The following is a 24,523-nucleotide window of genomic DNA, read 5'->3' on the forward strand; positions in this document are numbered from 1 at the left end:
ATGCTGGGGCATATCATGCAAAACTATTTGACTTAAAACTTGGAACAAAGTCCTTTTGGTCTGGAAGATCTTCTGTCATACTTTGTGGCTTGTATGGAATGCTGAATAACAGTTGCATTCACTTTGCAGGCAGAGACCAACCTTGGAGTTAGGATTAGAAGGACTTTGCTGAAATGGCAGACATCTTGTTGTTACACTGATCAGTGTGTTGTGGTTTTGCCATCACTACAGAATACAGAAAAGTTTCTACTAATGAGGACAATGAGTCTCAGTTAAGCATAATGAACCATAAGGTGTAGCAAACCCAAAATGTAATGTCAAATTTATTATGAGGCTGCAGGTTCGCAGGAGGTTGAATTGCTTAGATGACACTCTACAGGGTGACCTAAAAGTTTGGAAACAAATGAAAAGTCTATAATCCAAATAATATAATGTTATTTCAATAAATCAGTACCACAGATATATTCAGAAGAGTAACAGATTAGTGTAAAACAAACATATTTCGACATGTTCATGTTTGTTTCTTATACAAAGTTCTGAACGTTTCCACCAACTGGTTACACTGGTACCTTCTGGAATGTATCTTCATTCATGCTTATGAAGATTCCTCAAACTGGCCAGTAAATGTTGCCTCATAGTACTTTTGGATGTTTAAAAAAATTAAAACTGTCAGATACTTTACCATCAAGAGTTTTGAAATCTGACACTGATGGCCTGCATTTTGAAGTTATGCTCCAGCATACCTGGACCTTATGGTTCTATTAATTTTCTGCCGAGTTATTGCACTCGGCAAATACTGTGCTTTTAAGTTATTTTATTATGCTATAACAAAAATGGGTGAAATAAGAGTGAATTCATGCACCCCCAACTCAAATAGACACTGCAGTTAAACTTTGTTTCCAAACTTTTGGGTCACCCTGTACACAGTTGCTTCCTTAAGAATATGAAGATTGATGAACATCTTTCTTTACTTAAACATCCCCACTCTGCAGCTTGAGCACACCAGCTCACCTAAAAAACTCCCCTCAAACACTGATAAACTGCTCTATTCTATGGAGTGGCTAGTTGTAATATTGAAGTAATTCGGCTACACATATTCAAACCCTGCAATCTGTTTTTTAAACCAGTCATCTGTAAGCTGCCGTTTCAATGTGTGAATGCTTAGACGTGGTGCTGATTGCTTGTGATGTGTTTTCGAGCATATAAAACCGTGATATGCACTTGTTAACAAGGAAAAAAAAAAATAAGTTGACTTTCACCAGAGGGGGTCTTTAAGTTAACCATCTACCTGCTGTAGCTTCATGTTTAACACGTTGACAGGAAAGTAGTATTAATCTTCTGACTTAACTCTATATTCCCCCCAAATTCTTCATTAATCTCTGAAACACATTGTATGTTCTGTCATTCATGTATTTTACTTTTTTACATCTTCATATAGTAGACTGATATATGTATGTATGTATGTATGTATATATATATATATATATATATATATATATATATAGATAGATAGATATATATAGATATTGTTTTTTTGTTTTTTGTTTTCTTTCTCATGAAAGGACACAAACAGACTTGATGTGGCAGCACTTTAAGGAAAAACTAGACTATCAGTCTACAGCAAGCAGTCTGGCAGATTCAAATTGCACTTATGATTGACAGGGAAGATGCCTCGCAATACAGCACTTAAAAAATGATTGACTATGCTTGTTAAAATCAGGAGAAGCAGCAGATGGGTAATTGAGTGTATTGCACACACGCAAAGAAGTAAATATTGTCAGCTGTTTCAGTAGATGTCTAATAACATAATCACTTGTGTGTAGTAAAAATAACCTGCAGTCTAGGGTCAAACACTGTAAACCAGATCCAGAATTCATGCTAACAAAACTACAAGGTGGTACATATCTGCCATTGGGCAGCTGAATGTACTGGATGTATCCAGTACAGTTCTGATTTCACAAAGAAATCAGAACTGTATCTTTGCAACTGGATACATCCAGTACACTCCCTTCTTTGTGAAATCAGAACTATATCAGTCGTCCAGCATAGAATTTGTACGTACGGTGTGTTTGTGTGCCGTATTCATGAGGACGAGGTTAGCAGATTCTAACATGCGAGCCTCATTACGGCCCCGTGAGAGAGAACAGGTAGTGGCCGGCCATATCGTGTTAATAGGCACTTTTATAATATATTTATAAAAAGCACTTACGATATATTAATATAATTGCAGGGCAGGAGAAGAGCCGAACATGAGTCCTCATCCTTCTGAATTATGGAGAGACAAGAGGTTTCACATGTCACGCTCACTGGGAGGGAACAGATCTGTGTTTATGGCCGTGCAAAAAACACGTGGGATTTCTGTACAAGAGTGTGTGTGTGTGTGTGTGTGTGTGTGTGTGTGTGTGTGTGTGTGTGTGTGTGTGTGTGTGTGTGTGTGTCTATGAGTGTGACTGACATTCTCGTTAGCTCAGTATCGTTGGGTCATGGAGGCTAACAGACGCTGGCGGCTGAGGAGACAGACTAATTACCAGCAGGTTATTGGTTCATCTCCCGCAAGACCCATCCATGGGTGTGTGTGTGTGTGTGTGTGTGTGAGAGAGAGAGAGAGAGAGAGAGAAGGTGGGGTTGTGTGAAGGTAGTTGCTGTAACATTCTCTAAGCTCATCCATTAATTAATATGATCATGTCAGCTCTGAAAAGAAACAATCATTCTCATTTCCCCCATGCTCACGTTCTGCCTGTCCGTACATCCTCTCACTGCACTCCTACCACATTTTGTCTTATTCTTCATCCTTCTCCCCTTTTACCCTCTGGAATATTAAACTGTAAAATCAGAAACAAGGGAAGCATTTTTAACCCCGACTTCACCTGTTGCAGTTAATTAGCGCTCGCAGCCAGTCAGCGTTAGAGCCCTCGGACGGCGTATTCACACATCTATGATTGCTGAGAAATAATTAATAAACTTGTGAATATGAGATGCAGCTAGTCCAGACACAAGGGAGCATCTGCCTAAACATGAATTCAGTGTAAATATATGTATTTTGTGCTTCTAAGTTGTCTGTTAATTTCTCCACTTCATGTGTTATTTTTGCCGGTGTTCACATTGAGAGACACTGAGATCTGTTCTCCTTCTCCTCCAAGCCAGCAGTTTTTAAAGAGAGTTATGATCCACTAAAATGTGTATAATCAAATGTCTGGACTGTCTATTGCTTTCGTGAATATATCTGTATCGCTGTCTTTGTTATTGGCATGGTAGGGATGCACAAATATCCACAGGGGATGGGCAAATGTCTGGAAAATTTCTTTTTAATAGATGTGGTGAGATGTATTTGTGGTGATGCAGAGCATGCGCAGAATAAAAATATGTAGACCACAGTCATATTTAAATGATATCGCCCACTGGAACTGATTCTGGACCAGGCCCAAGAACTAACCTGAGTGTCAGAGCCAACATTTTTTCCACTACACATATTTAATAGAATAGAAAAAAACACAGAAAACAAATATCTGTCTAATGAACAGTCTTGGCACATAGTCACAGACGTGTTGATGAGATGCAAATGCATAAATGTGTTATTACTTGTTCAGACACACTCTTTTGTCTGGATGTGGATATTAAACAAACAGTCTGATTTTTTGAGAAGGGATGCAATTTTTAGCTTTTCTTTTCCAAATCAAGTAAAAAAAAAAAAAAAAAAGATTGATACCGCTCTCCTATCTTGATGGTGAATATGGAGCCTCAGCAAGCAGGAAACAGGAAAATCCTTCAGCACAGCACATTGTCAGCTCCAAATCAGCCAGTCACTTCTTTATTCTGTATAAATATCAATGTGTATAAATGTAGAAAGTTGTGGTTTTCCAGAGTTGCGGCATCATGTGCCGAGTGTTTCCGAGTTGGGAGCAGTAACTTTTTGGAGATTACTTGGCGACTGCTTGCAACCAAGAAACAGTGAAATGTCTGGAGTCATGTTGGGAGTGTTGTAGTTTTTATGTCGTATTTTGCACCCTACACTGGACCTTGATGATGCAGTAGAAATCAGTATGGATGGCTCATATCAGTAACATCAATAATGTAATTAAAAATAACAACGCAACTTAGATTTAGAGGTGCTGCTTTGTACAGAGTCAATATGGATGTTTCAAATCTTTGTATTAATTTTGCGAACTCACATTGGCTTCCTGTGTTTTTCTGTAACATTTTTTATCATCAAAGACTCATCAAATGACAAACTCAGTAAGTGGAATCTTTATTTTTTTTGTTTGTCATGGTCAGAGAGCTGCCACATTCTCCCCGCTCCCTGACGGCTCGCCTCAACGACTCGGACTCCCGCTCTGTCCTCCTGTCCTGGCTGAGACCCTTCGACGGGAACTCCCCCCTGCTGTACTACCTGCTGGAGCTCTCTGAGAACAGTATGTGTGTGTGTGTGTGTGTGTGTGTGTGTGTGTGTGTGTGTGTGTGTGTGTGTGTGTGTCCATCCCTGGACCACTTTACATTTCCTGAGCAGCAAACAGCTGTTCGCTCGCTGTCTGTGAGGCACTGACATGCACTCATTTAGAAGAGAGACTGGCATATGGAGGATGGTGTTGCTGCGTAAATGTACATGCAGGTTCCCTATAAATAAACTTTTATTTTCCCTCCCTGCTTTACTTTCTCTGTCTTATGCTCTCAGTTTCTCACCCTCGCTCTGCCACAGATGTCGAAACAGCAGGCTGGCTCTCTGTCAAATATGAAAGAGGGAGAGAGAGAGAGAGAGAGAGAGAGAGGACAGAGAGACTGAGGAGTATAATGACAGGAGAAACAGATTGGAGGGAGATGGCTGTAGAGCTGCTCACTCACACACTGTAAGCTAAGGGGACGGGGTGTTGAGCATGCACAGCTAAGCACTTGGCATATCACCGCAGGAGCTGGTCCGACAAACAGACATCAAGTGTTAGCCCTCATTCTGATAACTTCAATGTAAAATTTTTCTGCCGGTCAACACTTAACAGCTGCTCTGTTGCATCCACAAAAATGCATCAAAATAATGATAGAAAGATGCATTATTGTGGAAGAAAAGACAGAAAATGTGTCAGGGGAGAAGAACAAGGAACGATAAAGAGAAAGATGAGGAATGCGCAGAGCCTAAATGTCTGTTCGATTGCAGTGAAGGATGAGTGCAGACAGTAGGGAATGGATTAGTTTTGTGCACACTGATTACCCACACTGTGCATGTTATATATCAGATTGTATTTTGGAGAGAATGGGCCACTATAAATACAATGTATTTTGATGTCACACAATGGCTCTAATACGGTGGGCTTGCTTAAAATGGCACATGCACGCTGTACTTGTCATGTGGCTGGTGCGATAATGGGGATAATAGTGCATCTGTCTGTGGTATCTTCGGCAGGAAGACTGAAAGATAAGCTGGCAACAAGCTGGCAACAGTATAGCAGCATCTGCGCTTCTTTATTAATTCTCCTCATCCCTCCGATTTTTCTTCCTTGTTGCATCCTAAGCTACCCTTCTCTTTAAGAATTCTCTCCAACTTTCCCCTCTTCCCTTTACCTTGCCTTTATATCTATTCCTCCCCTCTTTCTCTTTGATTTATAGGCCCCAAGTGTCCCTGTGTCTCTGTTTGTCCTTCCTCAGCCAGATATTATCAGCCTCTGCTATTTGTGTCTCGTGTCTAGACTCTCCATGGAAGGTCTACCTATCGGAGGTTGATCCTGCTGTGACCAAGGTGTCAGTGGGCGGGCTCACACCTGCCAGGACCTACCAGTTCAGGCTCTGTGCCGTCAATCAAGTGGGACGGGGTCAGTACAGCACTGAGACGCAAAGGTGAGAGCAAATTGTCTACATTCAGACACATGCAAGCGTTTACTCACACCTGACACACATTCACCATTAAATACATACTTCACCATACTTCTTGTGATGCCAAACTACTCTTTTACTGATGTTTCCCGAAAGCGTGAAACCAATTTTTTTTTTTTTTTGAAAAACATGCTATGAATTGTATGAAATAGATCCCCCCCCCCCCCCCCCCCCCCCCTTTCCATCCCAGTGTAATAGACTTGGTCACACTGCCTTACACAAACTGGGAATGAATAAAATAAAACCTTTATGGAGTCAAAAGGCAGAGTGTGTGCTGCCCCACAGCCTACCTCTTATACCTAAAAGTGAGAGTGTGTGTTGTGGTGTGTATTGCTGTGAGATTGGCCAGGAACATGGGATGAAACACGGACAGACTCTAACAAGGCGAGGATGAAGGCAGCATCCCTTTTTGTTTGGAATCCATTTTCTTTGCAATGAGCGATTTATATTCATCCCATCCCTGCTGTGGGTGTGTGTCTGTGTGTATGCATGTGTGTACATCCCCGTCAATCTCTTTCTGTTGCACTAAATGAACTAAACGGCAAAAATGATGAAATTAACTGCTCCGTGTGTTTGTGCGTGAGGCTCCGTTTAAACGGGAGAGTGTGATTTCGCCTGAAAAGCAAATAGATTGCTGTGCAGATGTTTTATGTTGGCGTCTGCGTGTGCATGCATGTGTAGTGTGTGTTTGCATTTTCATCCCAAGAGAAAACACTAATGGGGGTAATTATAATGCCTTAGCGCTGATGGAACTGCATTGTGTGAGGGAGGGTTGGAGGAGGTGTGGCAGGCCTCCTAACAATTTTGCCCCTGAGTGCTCGCATATACAGAATCTCTGACACTCACCTACAATATAACAGATGTGCTTCGGCATTATAAAGCAGACACACACACACTAACATGGTTTTGTCTGACAAAAGAGACTGACCACAGGCAGATGCTGGTGGTGCTTCTGCCAAATAGACAAAGCTGCCATCGCACATTCACTCACCTCGGATTACAGTCACCTTTCAGTGTCCTTTTCAGCTTTCTGTTTTCTCTTCTTCTTCTCCTGCAATGAATCTTCTCCTCTGTTTTCCTTTTATTCAGTATTTCTCACTAGCCCCCTTCTTCTGCTTGCTTGACATTACTCCCGTCCTTCCTTTTCTCCTGCATGCACCAGTGTTTGGTTCCAGCAGCCATTCTGCTGCCTCGTCCTCGGTCCAAAGTTGGTTAGTAGAAGCCCTGGAGAATAGATGGGATTGATCCTTTTTAAATGAAAGACTGGCAGGCAGACAAGTCGTCGCTGGTCAGTGTATCAGAGCAGATGGACGTCTCTCTTCTTCACTGTTCATCTCATGCTTAACCACACACACTTTCTTTTTCATCTGCTGGATGTTCGCCTGGATAAAACACAAGCATTCACGAATGCCAAGGCGCTTGCCTCACACAACACACGGAGAGAGTGAAGCCGAGGAAAACGATCTGGAGAAGCTCTGAGCACCAAATGAGAAGGATGACAAAACGCAGTAATGTGGACAGAGTGAGGGAACGAGACAGAAAGTGGAGAAGAAGCTTGTAATATTGATGACAAAAAGCGTTTATTAAAGTTTAAACTTGCAGCTGCTTCTGCACTTTCCCATTTTGTTTTCGTCCTGATTAGTATCTTTGTCATAACAGCATCAATTCATGCTTTTTCTCTGTTTCTCTTGGCCTACCATCCTTATACCGCCTTTCTTTTCCAGCTTATTTAAGAGAGTTCACAAGTGCACCAAGCCACAGGGAGAAGCCTGAGACTTGGACATCAGCTAAAAGTATATGAATGAAGGCGATCAAAGCTGGAAAGCATTACTACTAAATGCAGGAGCTCTCTCGAAGACTCTCAATTGCACAGTCTGGAGTGTTGCACGCACACATCCACACAGCGTTACTCATGCATGACCTGCACTCACGCCATTACCATCTTTAAAGAGGAAGCATTAGCAGAGAAAAGACAGATTATCCATAAATGCCTTGAACTCAAGGCATCATCAGCACTTTAAAACATCTTTCTCAGTTCTTTTTGGCTTTATGCCTGTTTTTTTTTTTTTTTTTTTATTCCAGCTGTTCAGTCATAACCAGAAGACACCAGACTAACATTGGATATGTGATAAACATGTTTGTTCTACACACACACACACACACACACACACACACACACACACACACACACACTGGCACAGATCGTAAAAGAATATCATCCTCGAAGGTTCATAAAGAGATTAAGATTAAGCGGAGATTTGTGCCTTGCTTTCCTACATATTAACATTGAATTATGTATCTGTGAACAACTATCTGTGGTGAGTGATTTATTACTCAGCTAAGGAATGCGGCGGAGTTATGTGATGATCAGCATCCGTTTGTCTGTCAGTTTGTCCGTCTGTGTGTTAGCAACAGTGTTAAAAAAAATGGAATAACGGATTTGGATGAATTTTTCAGGGAAGGTCAGAAATGACAGAAGGACCAAGTGATAAGATTTTGGAAGCAATGCAGCTTATAGACTGGATCCACAGATTTGTTAAAGATTTCTGTAGCATTGCCAGATAGTGGCACAGCGTCACTTTAACTATGACAAGACGTGAACCCTACGTCAGCTGCCTGCTGATAGTCACATGATTTGGATCCTACTACAAATCGACCGCTGCTGACTTATCAGGACTTATTCATCGGAAATCATACAAGGACTGGGCAGCCTTGAGGGAATACTGCGCTCTCTGAGTGCTTTTCTTGTTTAGTGTATGTCATTGAACAGAAACATTGCCAGCCTTCAAACAACACACACAAGGAGAATGGAACAGGAAACGCAATAAAGTCACTTCTTCCATTCAGTTTTTATAAATATTTTCTGCTGGGATATACCTGACACACAGATATGAAACAGCTCATGAGTGCATGCTTTAAATAAACCACATTGTTGTAGTCTTTTCACTTCACAAGCTGTACAATTGTCACACATAAGCTGCTGAATGCATCATGAAAAGTACAAGGAAAAGCCACGGAAATGTGAGTCGAAGTGCCACAATAAAAAGACAAAGCTGATAACATCTGCTGTATTTTCTACAAATGGTGAAGTATATTCTAACATCTAAATCTGTGAGGTCAACCTGACAGCTACACAGATTTGTTTTGGGAGGAGGAAATTAACCACACTAGACTGAATAAAACAGAAAACGCAACACTTTGAACCCACAGTAAAGAAATTTCTTGCATAATAGTGCTACCATGTACCCAAAGCTAAACTTCAACAAACTACAGTTTGAGTAATGACACAGAGCCTTTAATTAATCATTAGTTATTAGAGTTATTTAATTAACTCACAGTGGAACAGGTCAGCCTTTATTTCTGTGGAGTTAAATAGATCATTATCGCTGCTGTGCCCTCCAAATGATCCCAGTATTGTGACTAGACGTTGAATACAAATGATCGAGGTGGAAAGGTCCAAAAAGGAGATGAGGATAAGTTATTGACAATTCCACATTGATGTTGGTCATACTTATCTATCTCTGACACTCATTTTTATAAGAATTTCCTTTTTATTCACACGAAAGTTGAGTTCCATTATTTATGTTGCACACAAATTTCTGACATTCAAAATGACAGTTTTCAAAGTGCTGTCTTTTAGCATTTCCCTTAAGCAAAATCATTTGGCACGTAAAATTATCTTAGTAGATAATCATTAGTTTGTTCGTATCAGTAAAGTAATGAGGCACAACTTAGAAACCGCTCACTGTGAGGTGGCACTTTACTTGAAGTTGCATGAAAAGAGAAGTTAATGATTGAGTAACGAACGAGGAGGTAACAGTGAGTCAATCAGGAGGGAACTATTTACGGAAAAATCTGTTGCTCTGTGTCAGATATTCACAAACTGGTCATCCATTTATACATTACCTCCTGTTTTATGGTAACGTATGTTGTATGTAGGCTTTAATTCAGAATCTGCTTGTTAATGTTTATTCAGTTGAAAATTGTTTTTGATTCCTTCTATAGAAACCACTCATATTTTTATGTTACTTGGAACCTGGAATTACTTGTTGATCATGAAAACAGCTTTAAATGAACCAAACCTAATGATAAATGATGACTCAGGTGGTCAGTGGTCCACTGTGCCACATTTTTTTTAGGTTTTTACTTTTTTTATTGTAGTTTTTTAAGTTCAGTACACCAGATGACAGCCGTAATGGAAAAGCATCTATTGTCAGGTTTATTATGAAGCAATGTTACTGCTAAGCTGTTAACAAAAACAAAAACAAAAAAAAAACGATAGTATGACCACAGACACATCATTTTTGAAATGGCAAAAATATATGTACAAAAGACTGTAAGAAGTATGTTCATCTGCCTTATATAATTTCTTTAGTTTGTCACCCTTCTCCATGTGTGCATATTTTACCTCCAGTAAAGCTGCAATATTTAAAGGAGACAAGAACTAGATTAGATTAGATATTTATTGTCTGTCCCAGTGGTGATAGAAATTCTTCCCATGACATGGCTAAACAGCAGCAGGTAAAACTTACATTAAAACACATTCAAAACATTTTCAGAAAATAAATTAATGAATAAATAATGCACCAAACAAGACAAAATAAAGCTAATTTGCTCCGCTGGTCACATCCCTTCTCTCTTCTGTTGCCCCTTGTTCGTACTATTTCCCTTCCTGCTGGATCTAAATTTTACTGTTGTGTTTGAACAGGGACGGGCTCGGCATCCCAGTAATACCATTAAATTTAAGAGTCCATGTATTCGTGTGTTTAGCTGAGAGAGCCAGCAGGCATTGAACTGTGGAGAATGACACAGCTAGAAATTTTTCCTAATTCTCACAGCACAAGGACCCACATTATCCACCCACCCTCATGCACAGCCACACACACCACCTCACTTTCACTTGCACACTATAGAATATATGCATGTCCTAAAGAAAATGTCAGTTTTTTCTTTAATAAGGGACAGAGAGAGTGTGTTTTTAAGTTTTGGGCCGTGTTTGTTTGTTGCAGGACGTATATGAACGTGCGTAGGTGTACGTGCGATTTTGTATAAGTGGGTGGCTTGGGGTTTATATATTGAATCTCCTGAGTGAAGTTGATGTCCTCACGCTGAACCCACTGTTTGAAATATTTACTCGTAAATGGCTGAGAGGGAATTAAGGCAATTCACGAGGAGTTTCTGCCATCCAGTGTAAGTGTGTCAATGTGCGTGTTTTATTTGCAGTCAAATGGGGAACGACTGCATCTGTTCGGTACTGTATGGGCGCTGGGGTGTTTGTGTAGCGCTGGGTTGTGTATTAATGTGCATCGTCAATTTCAGTCAAAAGCAGTGGCATAGTTGAGGATTATATATACCCCATTTCCAGACAGCTACTCTAATGCCCACCTCATTCACACAAGGCCCATTAGCCTGTGTGTGTGTGTGTGTGTGTGTGTGTGTGTGTGTGTGTGTGTGTGTGTGTGTGTGTGTGTGTGTGTGTGTGTGTGTGTGTGTGTGTGTGTGTGTGTGTGTGTGTGTGTGTGTGTGTGTGTGTGTAGCACCTGGTGTCTGACAGTGCCTAACCTAATGGAAGTAAAGCACAGCTGTAAAACCACTGGCCTGTGCTATATATCCGCCTGCACAAGTCTCCAGCTAACAGCTTTCACACCCCTGCTTCCACACACACACACACACACATATATATAGATGTGCATACATATTTGTAGACTCGTACAGATTCAGACACACAAACGCTGGCAGCCATAGCACGGCTAATGGCTCAATAGCTTATAGAGAATCATTCAGGGGGAGATGGTGGGTACAGAGAGAGAAGGTAATGTAAATCTCCAGACGTAATCCATGGAAGGGAAAAGACCATCGGATGTAGCGGTCTGTCTTAAGCTGGGATGGAATTTGTTTGGTGTGTTTGTGTGTGCGTGTTTGAGCACATATGGCTCTGATTACGTTCACTGAGCTGCTTACAGTAAAACCAGAGGCTGACCAGCTCAGCTTGTGTGTTTTACCAGCCGTAAGAAGGCCGGCAGCTTTAATCATGGGTTGGAGGAGTGAAGGAGGAAGGGAAACGAGATGAGTCAAAGATTGAAGGATGAAATAATTGAGGCCAAAGGACGTGACGGATGAAAATTGAAAGTTTGCAGATGTGGAGACTAAAAAAATATAGAGTAGTTCAAAATGTCAGAGGAAAAGATGGGGAAAAGGTTTGGAGAGACAGAAGAGGGCAGAGAGGGTGAGGGATCATGCTGTCTCACTGGAAGTAAAAAAGACAAGCTCTTTGCTCATTCTCTACTAATAGTGATTTAACTATCTGTTGCTGTCACACAGTATAGCTGCTCTGCTGAGAGACTGAAGCAGATCTGAGGTCGAAACAGACGCGAGTGTTTGAATATAAATGAAACATCGGAGGTAGAAAAGGTTTACAGTTAAAATGAGAGAAATAAGGCAGAATATTAGCGGTAATCTGCAATATGCAGGTAGTAAATGCCTGTTTGTTATCATAAGCTGCCAGTAAAAACACAATAGCAGCACAACTTGTGTGGAGTGAACGCTTCTACATTTCTTGTTTTAAACACCCAGTCTCAGCCCGATCATTCCCAGGAGAAATCCTCTGATGCACTGGAAGTGATGCGTTAAATGTTTCCATCAGTAGCAGCAGTGGTTTGTTTGAAATAAATGAACAGTATAGCCAGAGATGAAAAACAAACATATTAAATGAAATTGGAAGATACACCAGGAGACAAGCAATGAGACAGCTGAGCGCAGAATTCAATAAGAATTCATCAGAGCTGCTTAAAGTATGAGATGAGGCTCTGTAATAAGTTGCGTCTTTGTCCTGTACATCTCCTCTGACAAACACCATAATTTGTATGGAGACAATCTGACCCCCATACTGGAAAAGATGAAGATACTTGGGAAAGAATATTGCTATAACATTCCTTTTTAGTCTACTTTAGCGTAATACACTGATGCTGTGCAGACTGTTTGGTAAGTCAAAGGCTAGACACCCACTGATAACCACAAACACTGCGCCTGCACTTCCTCAACCGTTCTGATATTCTCATTACAACATGCTGAATAAATCTGATCAAAATAATTTTTCTCTCTTGCTCTCTGTGGTTCTGTGTGTTTGTGTGTGTGTTTGTGTTAGATTGATGCTAAGGGAGGAGGCACCCAGTGCTCCTCCTAAGAATATTGTGGCCAGTGGACGCACAAACCAGTCCATTATGGTGCAGTGGCAGCCTCCGCCAGAACCGCAGCTTAATGGAGTCCTCCGAGGATATGTGCTCAGGTAAACACACACATAAATCATACACATATATGTTGATTCATTCCATCATCAGTGGACAGGATAGGACAGCAGTACAGTGGTCCCTTGCCATATCGCAGTTCACTTTTCATGGTCTCACGGTATAACAGAATTTTTAATTGTGTTTGGTACGATGGAATTTTTGCTATATCGCAGGATTTTGCGGTATAAAGGTATTTACATACATTTATTGTTTTAATTAAATAAGCATTTCTAGCCTAATAATTAAAATATGTTTTAAGAATAATTAAAATATATTAAAAGAATATTAAATCGAAATCAAATGCATTTCTTTATTTATTTTTACTTAGCCTTTATTTAACCAGGTTGGTCCCATTGAGATTCAATGACCTATGCATAGTGTGCAGAGCTGGGCGCTGATTGGCTCAGCGACCGTAGCATCAGTCTCCTCCATCTCCCTATAGCAAAGTTCAGCATCTTGCCTTTTCCATTCGCACTGTGCAGTACATTCATCTCATCGTCATCAGCACAGCTAATTCATCATCATCTTGTTACTGGCCTGGTTTTGTCGGCTCCCGAACAGTAGTTGGGCAGCCTTGGGTAAATGCTATCTCACTTAGCTTTGCGAGGCTCATTGTTGGTAACAAGTTGTATTAAGAGTCCGGACCAACTCTGCGGTGGAGAACGCAGCACTTCATTGGAACTCTGCAGCACTGTGCACATATACAGTTTCTCCAGGATCCGTCTGCTCCTACTTCTCTGTTCTCTATGACTGCTGCTGCACCATATACGTCACCCTGCTTTGGCTTTAGAGTTCTTCTGTCATACCACTGCACGCCCTTTGTCCTACGTCACACACACTGCATACACACACACACACACACACACCGTATACACACACACCACATAAAAACACGCCCACCACACACACCCACACACCCACACACATATAAACACACACACACCGCACGCACACACACACACACACACACACACACACACACACGCGCACACACACACACACACACACACACACACACACACACACACACACACACCACCTGCAACCTACCTACTTAAAGCTGCTGTCCGGAGTTTGAATCGCAGCGTCTCCCAAAACACTGTTGGTCCCACCCTCCGTCCCTCTGATTTCGCCCCTTTATTTGTGCACGCGCGCAGTACATGAGAGGAGTGCCCGGAGTGCTGCAGCATCTCGCCTGTTTAGCTGTTTTCCCCTCTTCTACATTTAGTACATTTAGTAAATAATAAAGGAATTACGTTAGAATGCTGTATTGAGTCTAACTTGTCCTAATACCAAAATAACATGAATCTGCTAGGACGAACGAGTAAAGTTTCAATGGGAGACGCCAGCGTGTCGTCATTTGCTATGGTCACGTGGTACAAGACTGCTACTGGTTGGCAAGAACCGGCAGTAACATAACGGCTTGCTACGAGAACGGTATCGGGTTTGAAACAAATACGTAAAGTTATCGCTTTTCATGAATGAAATTGCACATGTATTTACCACAATGGTAATAGCGTGTGTAGTTGTTGGTTGTACGAAGCGTTTTGAGAAGGGATCAGGCTTGAAATTTCACCGAATACCGATTTCAGGAGAGAGAAGTTGGCGGTGGCTTCAGCCATCAACAGGAAAAATTGTACCCCAGTAAGCAGCAGAGATCGTGTTTGTGGCTCCCACTTTTCTTCAGGTAAACTATTCAACAGTTTAGCATGTTTAGTATGTCCAACTTTGAGCTTATTTACCAAAAGATATTGATTTAGTGTCGCATCCTTCGCGTGAAGTGATCTCTACACTTTCGGTTTGGTTCAGTGTTGTCATGTGTTACCGATCGCTTTTTAGGCGATGAAGGTATACTAAAGTCGAATGAAGCATATTCAATAACATCTCCTTAAGCCAGCAGCCTCATATTTGTAACCACATTTGTTTCTGTATGCGTCTAGCGATCGTTTTTTAGAATTGTCCTATTTTCGATCACCAATGCTGGGGGTCTGTTACTGTTACATAGAAGCCATACTGCAGTCAAAAAATACAGCAACTTCTTGACGTTTCTTTGACATCTTGTTGAAGATTAACAGAAGATATTTTATTTTTAATTCATAATTATATATTTTGGGTGGGTGAACTGCCCAGCGGTGTCAATCAAGTAAAAATAAATGTCGGTGAAGGAAATGTCCGGCCACAATGAAGGATTGTCAACCCACCCAGTCTTCAAATTGTAGGGGTCTGGCAAGGTTTTACCGTTTCCCTGATATCTCAGCTTACTCACGTATATTTGTCGGGCCTCAGGTGATAAGGATTGAGCATAATCGGACAATTTCACGGAAGGATAGTTCGCATTGTTATCATCAGCCATTGATCCTCTGGTTCCTCTTGCCAACCAGCGCGGTACTCACGTGACTTCGTGACGTCACTGTTTGTAAACACTGGCATCTCCCATATGTGATTACACTCGTGTATCCCTCTCGATGACGTTGTTTATCAAACTGAGTGCATTTACGCGTGTATATGTGTTACATTGTTTATTTATTTCTATCTAGAGTTCAGAATTGCATGACTCCTCTGACGAAGAGTATGTCCCAGACGCCCCAACATCTTCCTCCAGAGGTCGGGCATCTAAACGAAGCCGTCAGGCGGGCTATGGAGGCCGTGGTCGGGGAGCGACGCGAGCACCCTGAGCCAAAAAACGTCCTGCAGTCTCTTGGCCTGACAAGCTGTGGGATTGGTAACTTTTCTGGAAGTTGCTGAGCCCTGATGCTCTCTCCTCCACAAGCAAAACAAATGTGCTCGCGGTTGCGTAGTGCGTAGCTCGCCCACCTCTGCATGGGCTTGCTTACTGTGCGCGTAACCGTTGATTGACAGCATGACAAAGCTGAAGCTTGAACTTCATTGGTCGGCAGCGACCAGCGCTTTTTGGAATAACATGGGGGTCTATGAGAGGAAGACGGAGCTCAGGAATAAATTTTCATATCGCGTTATACTAACTTTATATTATAGTATCGAACTAGACTAACACATTTAAGCTTTGTTAAAAAATGATACATAAATTGAAAACAAACGGAAACTCCGGACAGCAGCTTTAAATGAGCAGGCTTGGTCAGCAACGAGCTTCATCATTTAAGTTGTATAGTCACTGGCGAATACCTATATAGAATTTTATATGTTGTTAAAGAGTGTGGAAAGTGTTCAAGAGCATAGGAGGTGATTTTAAAAGTGTGGGAAAGGTTAATAACAGTGTGAGGAGGGTTTATAATGCCTTAAAATATATATAAATAATAAAATAAATAAGCTCACTACTTTGCAAATTTTCACCTATCACAGGGCGATCTGGAACGTAACCCCCACGATAGACGAGGGATCCCTGTACCATGTATGTGGTAGGTAGGCTGTTGTTTTATGGTGACCCTTCCTTCTACGGAGACAAGTGGACCCAAACCATGCCAGCAAAGAAACACCAGATACCCTCACTGTAGGAGGCTTGTAGGTTTTCCTTTAACTATCGCCCATCTATTTACAGTCAGGTCCATAAATATTTGGGCACTGACACATTTTTCAGCATTTGGGCTCTGTATACCACCACAATGGATCTGAAATGAAACAATCAAGATGTGCTTTAAGTGCAGACTTTCAGCTTTAATTTGAGGGTATTTACATCCAAATCACGTGAACAGGCAGGGAATTCCAACACATTTTAGATGTGCCCTCCACCATTTTAAAGGACCAAAAGTAATTGGACAAACTAACATAATCATGAATCAAATTGTCACTTTTAATATTTGGTTGCAAATCCTTTGCAGTCAATGACAGCCCGAAGTCTGGAACCCATAGACATCACCAGACCCTGGATTTGGTCCCTGGTGATGCTCTGCCAGGCCTCTACTGCTGCTTTCTTTAGTTCCTGCTTGCTCTTGGGGCATTTTCCCTTCTGTTTTGTTTTCAGCAGGTGAAATGTAGCTCAGTTGGATTCAGGTCAGGTGATTGACTTGGCCATTGCAGAACATTCCACTTCTTTGCCGTAAAAAAACTCATTGGTTGCTTTGGCAGTATGCTTCGGATCATCGCCCCTCTGCACCGTGAAGCACTGTCCAAAGAGTTCTGAACCATTTTCCTGAATGTGAGCAGATAGTATTAAACACTTCAGAATTCATCCTGCTGCTATTGTCAGCAGTCGCATCATCCATAAATATCAGAGAACCAGTTCCATTGGCAGCCATACATGCCCACGGCATGATATTACCACCACCGCCATGCTTCACTGAGGTGGTATCTTTGAGCTTTGAACAGTTCCTTCCCTTCTCTAAACTCTTCTGTTTCCATCATTCTGGTACAAGTTGATCTTCGTCCATCTGTCATAAGATGTTGTTCCAGCACTACAGGCCCCTTTAGATGTTTTTTTTTTTTTTTGCAAATACTAATCTGGCCTTCCTGTTTTTAAGGCTCACCAATGATTTCCACTTTGCAGTGAACAGACTGTATTCATTCTGATGAAGTCTTCTCTGAACTGTTCACTTTTACCTCCTTGAGGGTGTTCTTGATCTTGTCAGCTGTGGTGACGGGGTTTTTCTCAACCAGAAAAGGATCCTTCTGTCATCTACCACACTTCTTTTCTTGGTCGTCCAGGTCTTTTGGCATTGTTGAGCTCATCAGGTCATTTGTTTCCTTTTAAGAATGTACCAAACATTTGATTTGTCGTTATGTAGTGTTCTTTTGTATCTCTCTGATGGGTTTGTTTGGGTTTTTCAGCCTAGTGATGTCTTGCTTCACTGATAGAAAAAACTCTTTGGACTTCATATTGAGAGTTGACCTCACCAGATTCCATATTTGAAATGAACTCTAGACCTTATATATACTCCTTGTAAATTAAATAATGAAGGAATAACACACACCTGACCATGGAACAGCTGAGCAGCAATATTTATGGACCTGACTGCATTAGCACAGTGGGTGGGATAACCACTAACAAATCAGCCAGTCAGAACTAGTATTATTTGTGTAATAGCAAAAAGCTTCTCAGAAATCAAATGTAATTTGCATCTTGGAACATGTGGACGGGAATAAATGCACAACACGTCTGGTATTAGCTGTTCCCTGACATACTTCAGGTCGTGTACCCTACTTGAAGACCTTTTAGAGAAATTTCTAGATTGGTTAGTGTTTTTTCTGCATGTCAGAAAATGACAGTAATCACTTCCACAATGCAGTCAGAACAGCACAATTACAACTATGTATTGTTAAGTTTTTGCACGTCAGGAGAGGACAGCTGTTCTTCAGAATAATGGCTACCACATGCACTTGTCTAGATAATAGTACCGAAATGCATTGCAGAGTTGTCTGAGTTGTCTCAAACGACAAATAGTGTTTTGTGTGTTTGCCACAATACAAGACATTACAATTTTAATAGTTATGGTTACAATAATAATGACATGATAAAGATCGCCTGTAAAAGAAAAAAAACAAAAAACAAAAGAAAACCAAAAAGTAATTTTGTCATTTAGTATTTAAGTACATAAATGTTACGGATATGCACTTTGTGTTGCATTTTTAACTGTATGAAAATGCTCTATAAATAAAGTTTGATTTAATTTGATTTGATATAATCTTGTTTCAAAATCTTTAAACAGTTCCCTCTTTATCTTACAGAGCTGTCAAAGGATTGACAACAACCAACATATCAAATATCAGCTTCTCAAAACAGAATAAATCTAAGCTGGCAAAGCATATCAGTGACTCTAACATTGCTTGATGTTTGTTTTGTTGTTGTTGCTTTGTTTTGTTTTTTTATACCTAATTTCTTTAAGCCTTTGCATTGATTACACACACACTAAATTAAGTGAATAAGTCATTATCTTGTTATTATTGATTTATAAACAATTACCATCTTTCAGGCACTCATACCGAATACTAAACTGACTAAAAGGGCTACAGTTTTAATTAGAGTAATGTGTAAGGTAGTGCTGAAAAAATCTTGATTAATTTATTAATCAAACCCAAGAAAAATAATTTTCTCAAAGTTTTGATCTTCAGTTTTTCCACTCAGTCACTTATCAAGAAAAAGTGATATCACAGATGTAAAATTTGTCAGTTTTATATCACTGAAAGTAATGAAATATCTTTTTTGAACTCCTGTTAAGACAAAACAAAAACTAGCAATTGTAAAAGATGATTATTTAATAATTGAAAAGTTGTATGTAAATGAGGTGTTAATTTGTAATGTCTGGTTTAGAGACAGTGGCACTGAGGAAAAGACAGAAGGCAGAGCTGGAGGTAGCAGAGATGAAAATGTTAAGGTTCTCTTTGGAAGTGCCCAGGATGGATAGGATCAGGAATGAGTACATCAGAGGGACGGTGCATGTTAGATGTTCTGGAGATGAAGCAAGAGAGGCCAGACTGAGATGGTTTGGACTTGTACAGCGGAGGGAGAGTGAATACATCAGTTGAAAGATGCTGAGTTCTGAACTGCCAGTCGGGAGGTCTGGTGGAAGACCAAAGAGGAGGTTTATGAGTGTAGTGAAAGAGGACGTGAAGTTAGGTGGGGTAACAGAAGAGGATGCAGAGGATAGGGTTAGATGGAAGCAGATGATTCCCTGTGACAACCCCTGAAGGGAAAAAACGAAAGGAAAAGAAGACGACGTACAAATATTCCTTCCTTCCATTCTTTGCCTGTCCTGCTCTCTGTTTAAACATATCGAAACACATCATAGGAGCTTCAGTATAGATCAACTGGACTTCTCTTATAGGTTCTTGAAGACGTGTCAACTTCATCCACGAAGCTTCTTCAGTCCTAACAAACTAATGAGGAGTTACAGAATTCATAGTCCCTCTAGCTCACATGGAGAAGGGAGTTTTTCTTGCCACTTTCATGTTAGAGCTTGCTCTGGGGGTTCAGTCATAGGGGTTCTGTAAAGCGTCTTGAGACAATTTGAATTGTAGTTGGCACTATCTAAATAAAATTGAATTGAATTGATTTAAAATGACTAATGGCCCACGAACGACCAGGACTCACAGCCTCCAGGTGTGAATTGTTGTGAAATCAGGTAGTTTACCAACAGCGACAGCAATCATGGTGGTGGACCTCCCAGTTTACACAACAAAGGTTGTGAATCTGCCAGTAAAAAGTCAAAAGTGGCTCAAGATGTTAGCAATGGCGAAACTTTGTATGGAGAGTCAAAGTCAAAGTCTGCTTTATTGTTGGTACTGCTACATGCGTACACTTACAGAGAACTGAAATTGCATTTATCTCTAACCCTGAAACGTGAAGTACTATCAACATAAGAGAAAAACAAAATACAACAACATCCTAATCTACATAAGGCATAGAAGACAAGATGAGTTCAAAAATTGCAAGATGGAGTGCAAATTGGCAATAAAGTGACCAGTGTCAACAGTCCATGTGCTGTTACAGTGCAGATCAGATGTTTATTGACCAGAGTTTGTGGATGCAGGGGAAGGGGGTGGTACAGAGGGCAGAAAGGGGAGAGAGTTCAGCTTCCTGACAGCCTCTTGGATGAAGCTGTTGTTCAGTCGGCTGGTCCTGGCCCTCAGACTCTCGTCTCCTCCCTGATGGCAGCATGCTGAAGAGGTTGTGGGATGGGTGTGTAAGGTCACCCTCAATGCTTGGTGCTTTGTGAGTGTGGCGGGTGCTGTAGATGTCCTGGAGGGAGGGGAGAGAGACACTGACAATCCTTTCTGCTGCTTTCACGACACGCTGAAGGGTCCTGCCGCAGGAAGAGGTGCAGGAGCCGTATCACGCTGTGATGCTGCTGGACAGGATGCTCTCGATGGTGCCTCTGTAGAAGGTGGACATGATGGGAGTCGGGGTACTGGCTCTTCTCAGCTTATGCAGGAAGTAGAGACGTTGTGCCTTCTTGACCAGTGATGTTGTGTTTCTGGTCCAGGAAAGATTTCCTGAGACGTACACACCCAGGAACTTGGTGCTGCTCACCCGCTCCATAGCTGCACCATTGATGCTGAGAGGAGCTTGCTGAGTGTGTCCTGTCCTGAAGTCAACAACGATCTCCTTTGTCTTCTCCAAGTTCAGAGAGAGGTTTTTGGTGCTGCACCACCTGGCCAGGTTGCTCACCTTACTCCTGTATTGTGTCTCATCCCTGTTACTGATGAGACCCACACCGCAAGCTTTATGAAAAGATTGGAGCTGTGCACTGGTGTGCAGTCATGGGTCAGCAGGGTGAGGAGTAGAGGGCTCAGCACACATCCTTTGGGGGGGTCCCCGTGTTCAGGATGATGGTGCTCGATGTTTTGCTGCCAACCTGTACTGCCTGTGGTCTCCCTGTCAGGAAGTCCAGTAGCCAGTTGCACAGTGAAATGCTGAGCCCAGGCTGGTCCAGTTTGTGGATGAGCTGCTGGGGGATAATAGTGTTGAATGCTGAACTAAAGTCTATGAACAGCATTCTAACATAAGAGTCCTTGTTTTCCAGGTGTGTGAGGTCTGAGTGGAATGCAGTGGAGATTGCATCATCAGTTGAGCGGTTGGTCCGATATGCAAACTGATAGGGGTCCGGGGTGTGTGGGAGGAGGGATTTGATGTGGTGCATGACACAAATACACACAACTGAAAACTGCTCATTTTTATCTTCTTAGTGTGGCTAGCAGAGACAGTTTTCCTGTTTAGGTGTGAAAAATTGTTATTAGTCTTCAAAGCACTTCATCAGGATGGGGGTGAGTGCAACCGGGCGGTAGTCATTGAAGGAGGAGGGAGATGACTTCTTTGGTACCGGGATGATGGTGACTGTTTTGAGGCATGTGGGGACAACAGCCTGCCTCAGGGAGATGTTGAAAATGTCAGTGAAGACATCCGTGAGTTCCCCAGCACAGTCTCTCAATACACGGCCAGGAATGTTGTCAGGACCCGGTGCTTTTCGTGCGTTGATCCTGCTGAGGGCTCTCCGCACACTCTCCGGGTACAGTGGCAGCACCTGGTCACTGGGAGGAGGTGTAGTCTTCTGTGCAGGGTTGCTGTTGTTTGCCTCAAAATGGCCGAAGAAGTCATGCATCTCATTCAGCAGAGTGGTGGGTGCAGTCAGGGGTCTGCTGTGGAGACCTGTAGTCCGTTATGGACTGTATCCCCCGTCACAGTGTCTCTGCTGTCGCTAAAGCAATGAGCTACTCTCCTGGAGCACCGACTCTTGGCCTCTCTGATGCCGCAGGACAGGTTGGCCCTAGCTTTCCTCAGGCCCGCTTCGTCTCCAGCTCTGAAGGCATTGTTACGTACTGAAAAAACACTAGTTATGTCGGGAGAGAGAGAAGCCGCTGCATCTCCACGCGCCACCATCTTGTAGAAGACCTTGTAACTGTGTTATAGGTGTTTGATAAGCAGTGACGTGTCACAAACCCTCTTCTCTGTTTAAAGATGGCTGTTCCAATTTGGCATAGACGTCTTCCTTTTAGTTCTTACTGTCCGAAATGTGTGCATTATTGTCCTCAAAGGAGTGTCCTTTGTAGATGCTGAGTTGCTCTCCTGTGTTTGGAGACATCCACTTGTGAAGCTATTTAGTCTCTCCTATGTACAAGTCTGTGCACTGTTCACTGCATTGGACTGCATATACAACATTGCTCCACTTGTGCGTTGAAACACATACATTAACATCCACGTGTATTCTTTCCAGATGCTCTGGCTGCCCTTGGTCCTCTGTCGTTCCCTTCCATATATATCTGAATTGTGACACAATTTGTATAATAAAACTGTCATCAGCTTCCTCGCACAGATTTGCATGTAATTGCAGTAGAAGTTATCAGGTGTTTGTCCTCCTTCAATGTGTTATCTGCCTGCACTTCAGAAATCAGAAGAAAATCGAATCACACCCTCGTACTGTGAGCTTTCGCCGACTCCTGCCAGCCCTTTGGATTCTCCTTAATTCTGGTTGTATCGGCTGGCAGATCGTCTCCCTCTTTCTCTCCTCCCTCCTCGGTGTGAGTGTGAAGTGGAGAGAGGGGTTATCTCCTCTTCCTGGCAAAGATCCCCTGTCAGCCTCCGGCACCCCCTTACTTTGTGTATCTGTATTTGTGAGTGTGTGTCTGTATACATGTGTGATAGAGCGCTGACTCAGCTGGTGAATCGTTAGAATATCCCGTTACAGTGAATGGGCCACATATTAAAATGCTGACATGGGGATTATTACTCCATTCAGCTCCATCAGATATGTACAATACCATGGTGGTATTACACGGGTCATATATCCTTTTAAGTGGACATTTATATCACACCTACTAAAAGGAGAGCCTTGAAGGTGCACTATTCAGAGATGTCTAGCAGACACTGAAGGTCTTCAATCTTTTCAGATCTTTAGAGTGACTTCATACCAGCAGGAATTCCTTCAGCATAGTCTCTTCCTTTCAAATGACCAACAAATGATACTGAGGAAAGGTGAAAAATTGAATTTAAAAATGTGTTCAGGCAGATACAGTATTCACACTGGTATGATGTTTAGTATGCCATTTTATTATGAAGTATTTCCAGGCTAAATATGTATTTCTGTGAGTAAATGTAGTTATATGACATTCATTCATTACATGCTTTGGCCAAAGCGCCCAAACCGATTTATACAGTTGTGCTCGTAATTTTAAATACCCTGACCAAATTTATGAAACGTTGTCCTTTTTTTTTCTTGTTAAAAAAATGTGTTTGATCATGGTCAAACTTTTTTGCCATCTTCCATGTGGAGTTACTTCTGCTGCTGCTGCTTCTTCTTCTTCTTCTTCTTCTTCTTCTTCCTTATTTCTGGAAGCGTAGACACCGCAAGGCATATTACTGCCCTCCAATGGAATTGCTTGGTTCTGCCACGACCAGATCAACTGCCCATTTGCACATGTGCAATGGCAAACGCAACAGCAATTCTACTTGGACAAACTGCCCGAAATATGTTGCCAGAGACATTTCAGGGACTTTGAGTCATTCTGCGCTGCAGATGTGTTAATTGCGTTAAAATTTTTAATCAAATTAATCATGATGATGGATTAATCCGCGTTAATTCGTTAATTTTGGGAAGGGCTGGGACTTTTAACGCATTCATTTTGATTAATTAATTACAGACAAACTAACGCGTTAAATAAATTAACGCATTTTAATCACACCTTTTCTCAGGATCCTAATTTGTACCACACCGGTAACTCTGATGAACACTCCAGCCCAATAGGTGGCGGTAATGACCCTAAAATCTGTCTGCAACATACAGTCTATGGTCTGCAGGGAAGAAGATAAACAGCGCACAAGGAGGCAGTGTTGCCAACTTAGCGACTTTCCAAAGCGTCCTAGTGACTTTTTTTTTTGTCAAAATCAACGAGCGACAAATCTAGCGACTTTTTCTGCCGTTTTGGAGACTCTGACAGGAAAACTCGGATCATTCTGCAGTTAGTGTTTTCAACAAGCA

At 41.7% G+C, this 24,523-nt stretch overlaps 1 protein-coding gene across 1 annotated transcript in view; it reads left to right on the forward strand.

Annotated features, from left to right (window-relative positions):
- The window catches only part of LOC110965100 (protein sidekick-1-like), a 425,539-nt gene that overhangs the window by 303,373 nt on the left and 97,643 nt on the right, over nucleotides 1-24,523 (forward strand). The window contains 3 exon segments of the mRNA XM_051945333.1: nucleotides 4,273-4,409; nucleotides 5,673-5,820; nucleotides 13,001-13,141. Of these exon segments, the coding sequence (XP_051801293.1) occupies nucleotides 4,273-4,409; nucleotides 5,673-5,820; nucleotides 13,001-13,141 (426 nt within the window).

The sequence above is a fragment of the Acanthochromis polyacanthus genome, chromosome 3 (genome assembly GCF_021347895.1).
Source record: "Acanthochromis polyacanthus isolate Apoly-LR-REF ecotype Palm Island chromosome 3, KAUST_Apoly_ChrSc, whole genome shotgun sequence".
Taxonomy (NCBI): domain Eukaryota; kingdom Metazoa; phylum Chordata; class Actinopteri; family Pomacentridae; genus Acanthochromis; species Acanthochromis polyacanthus.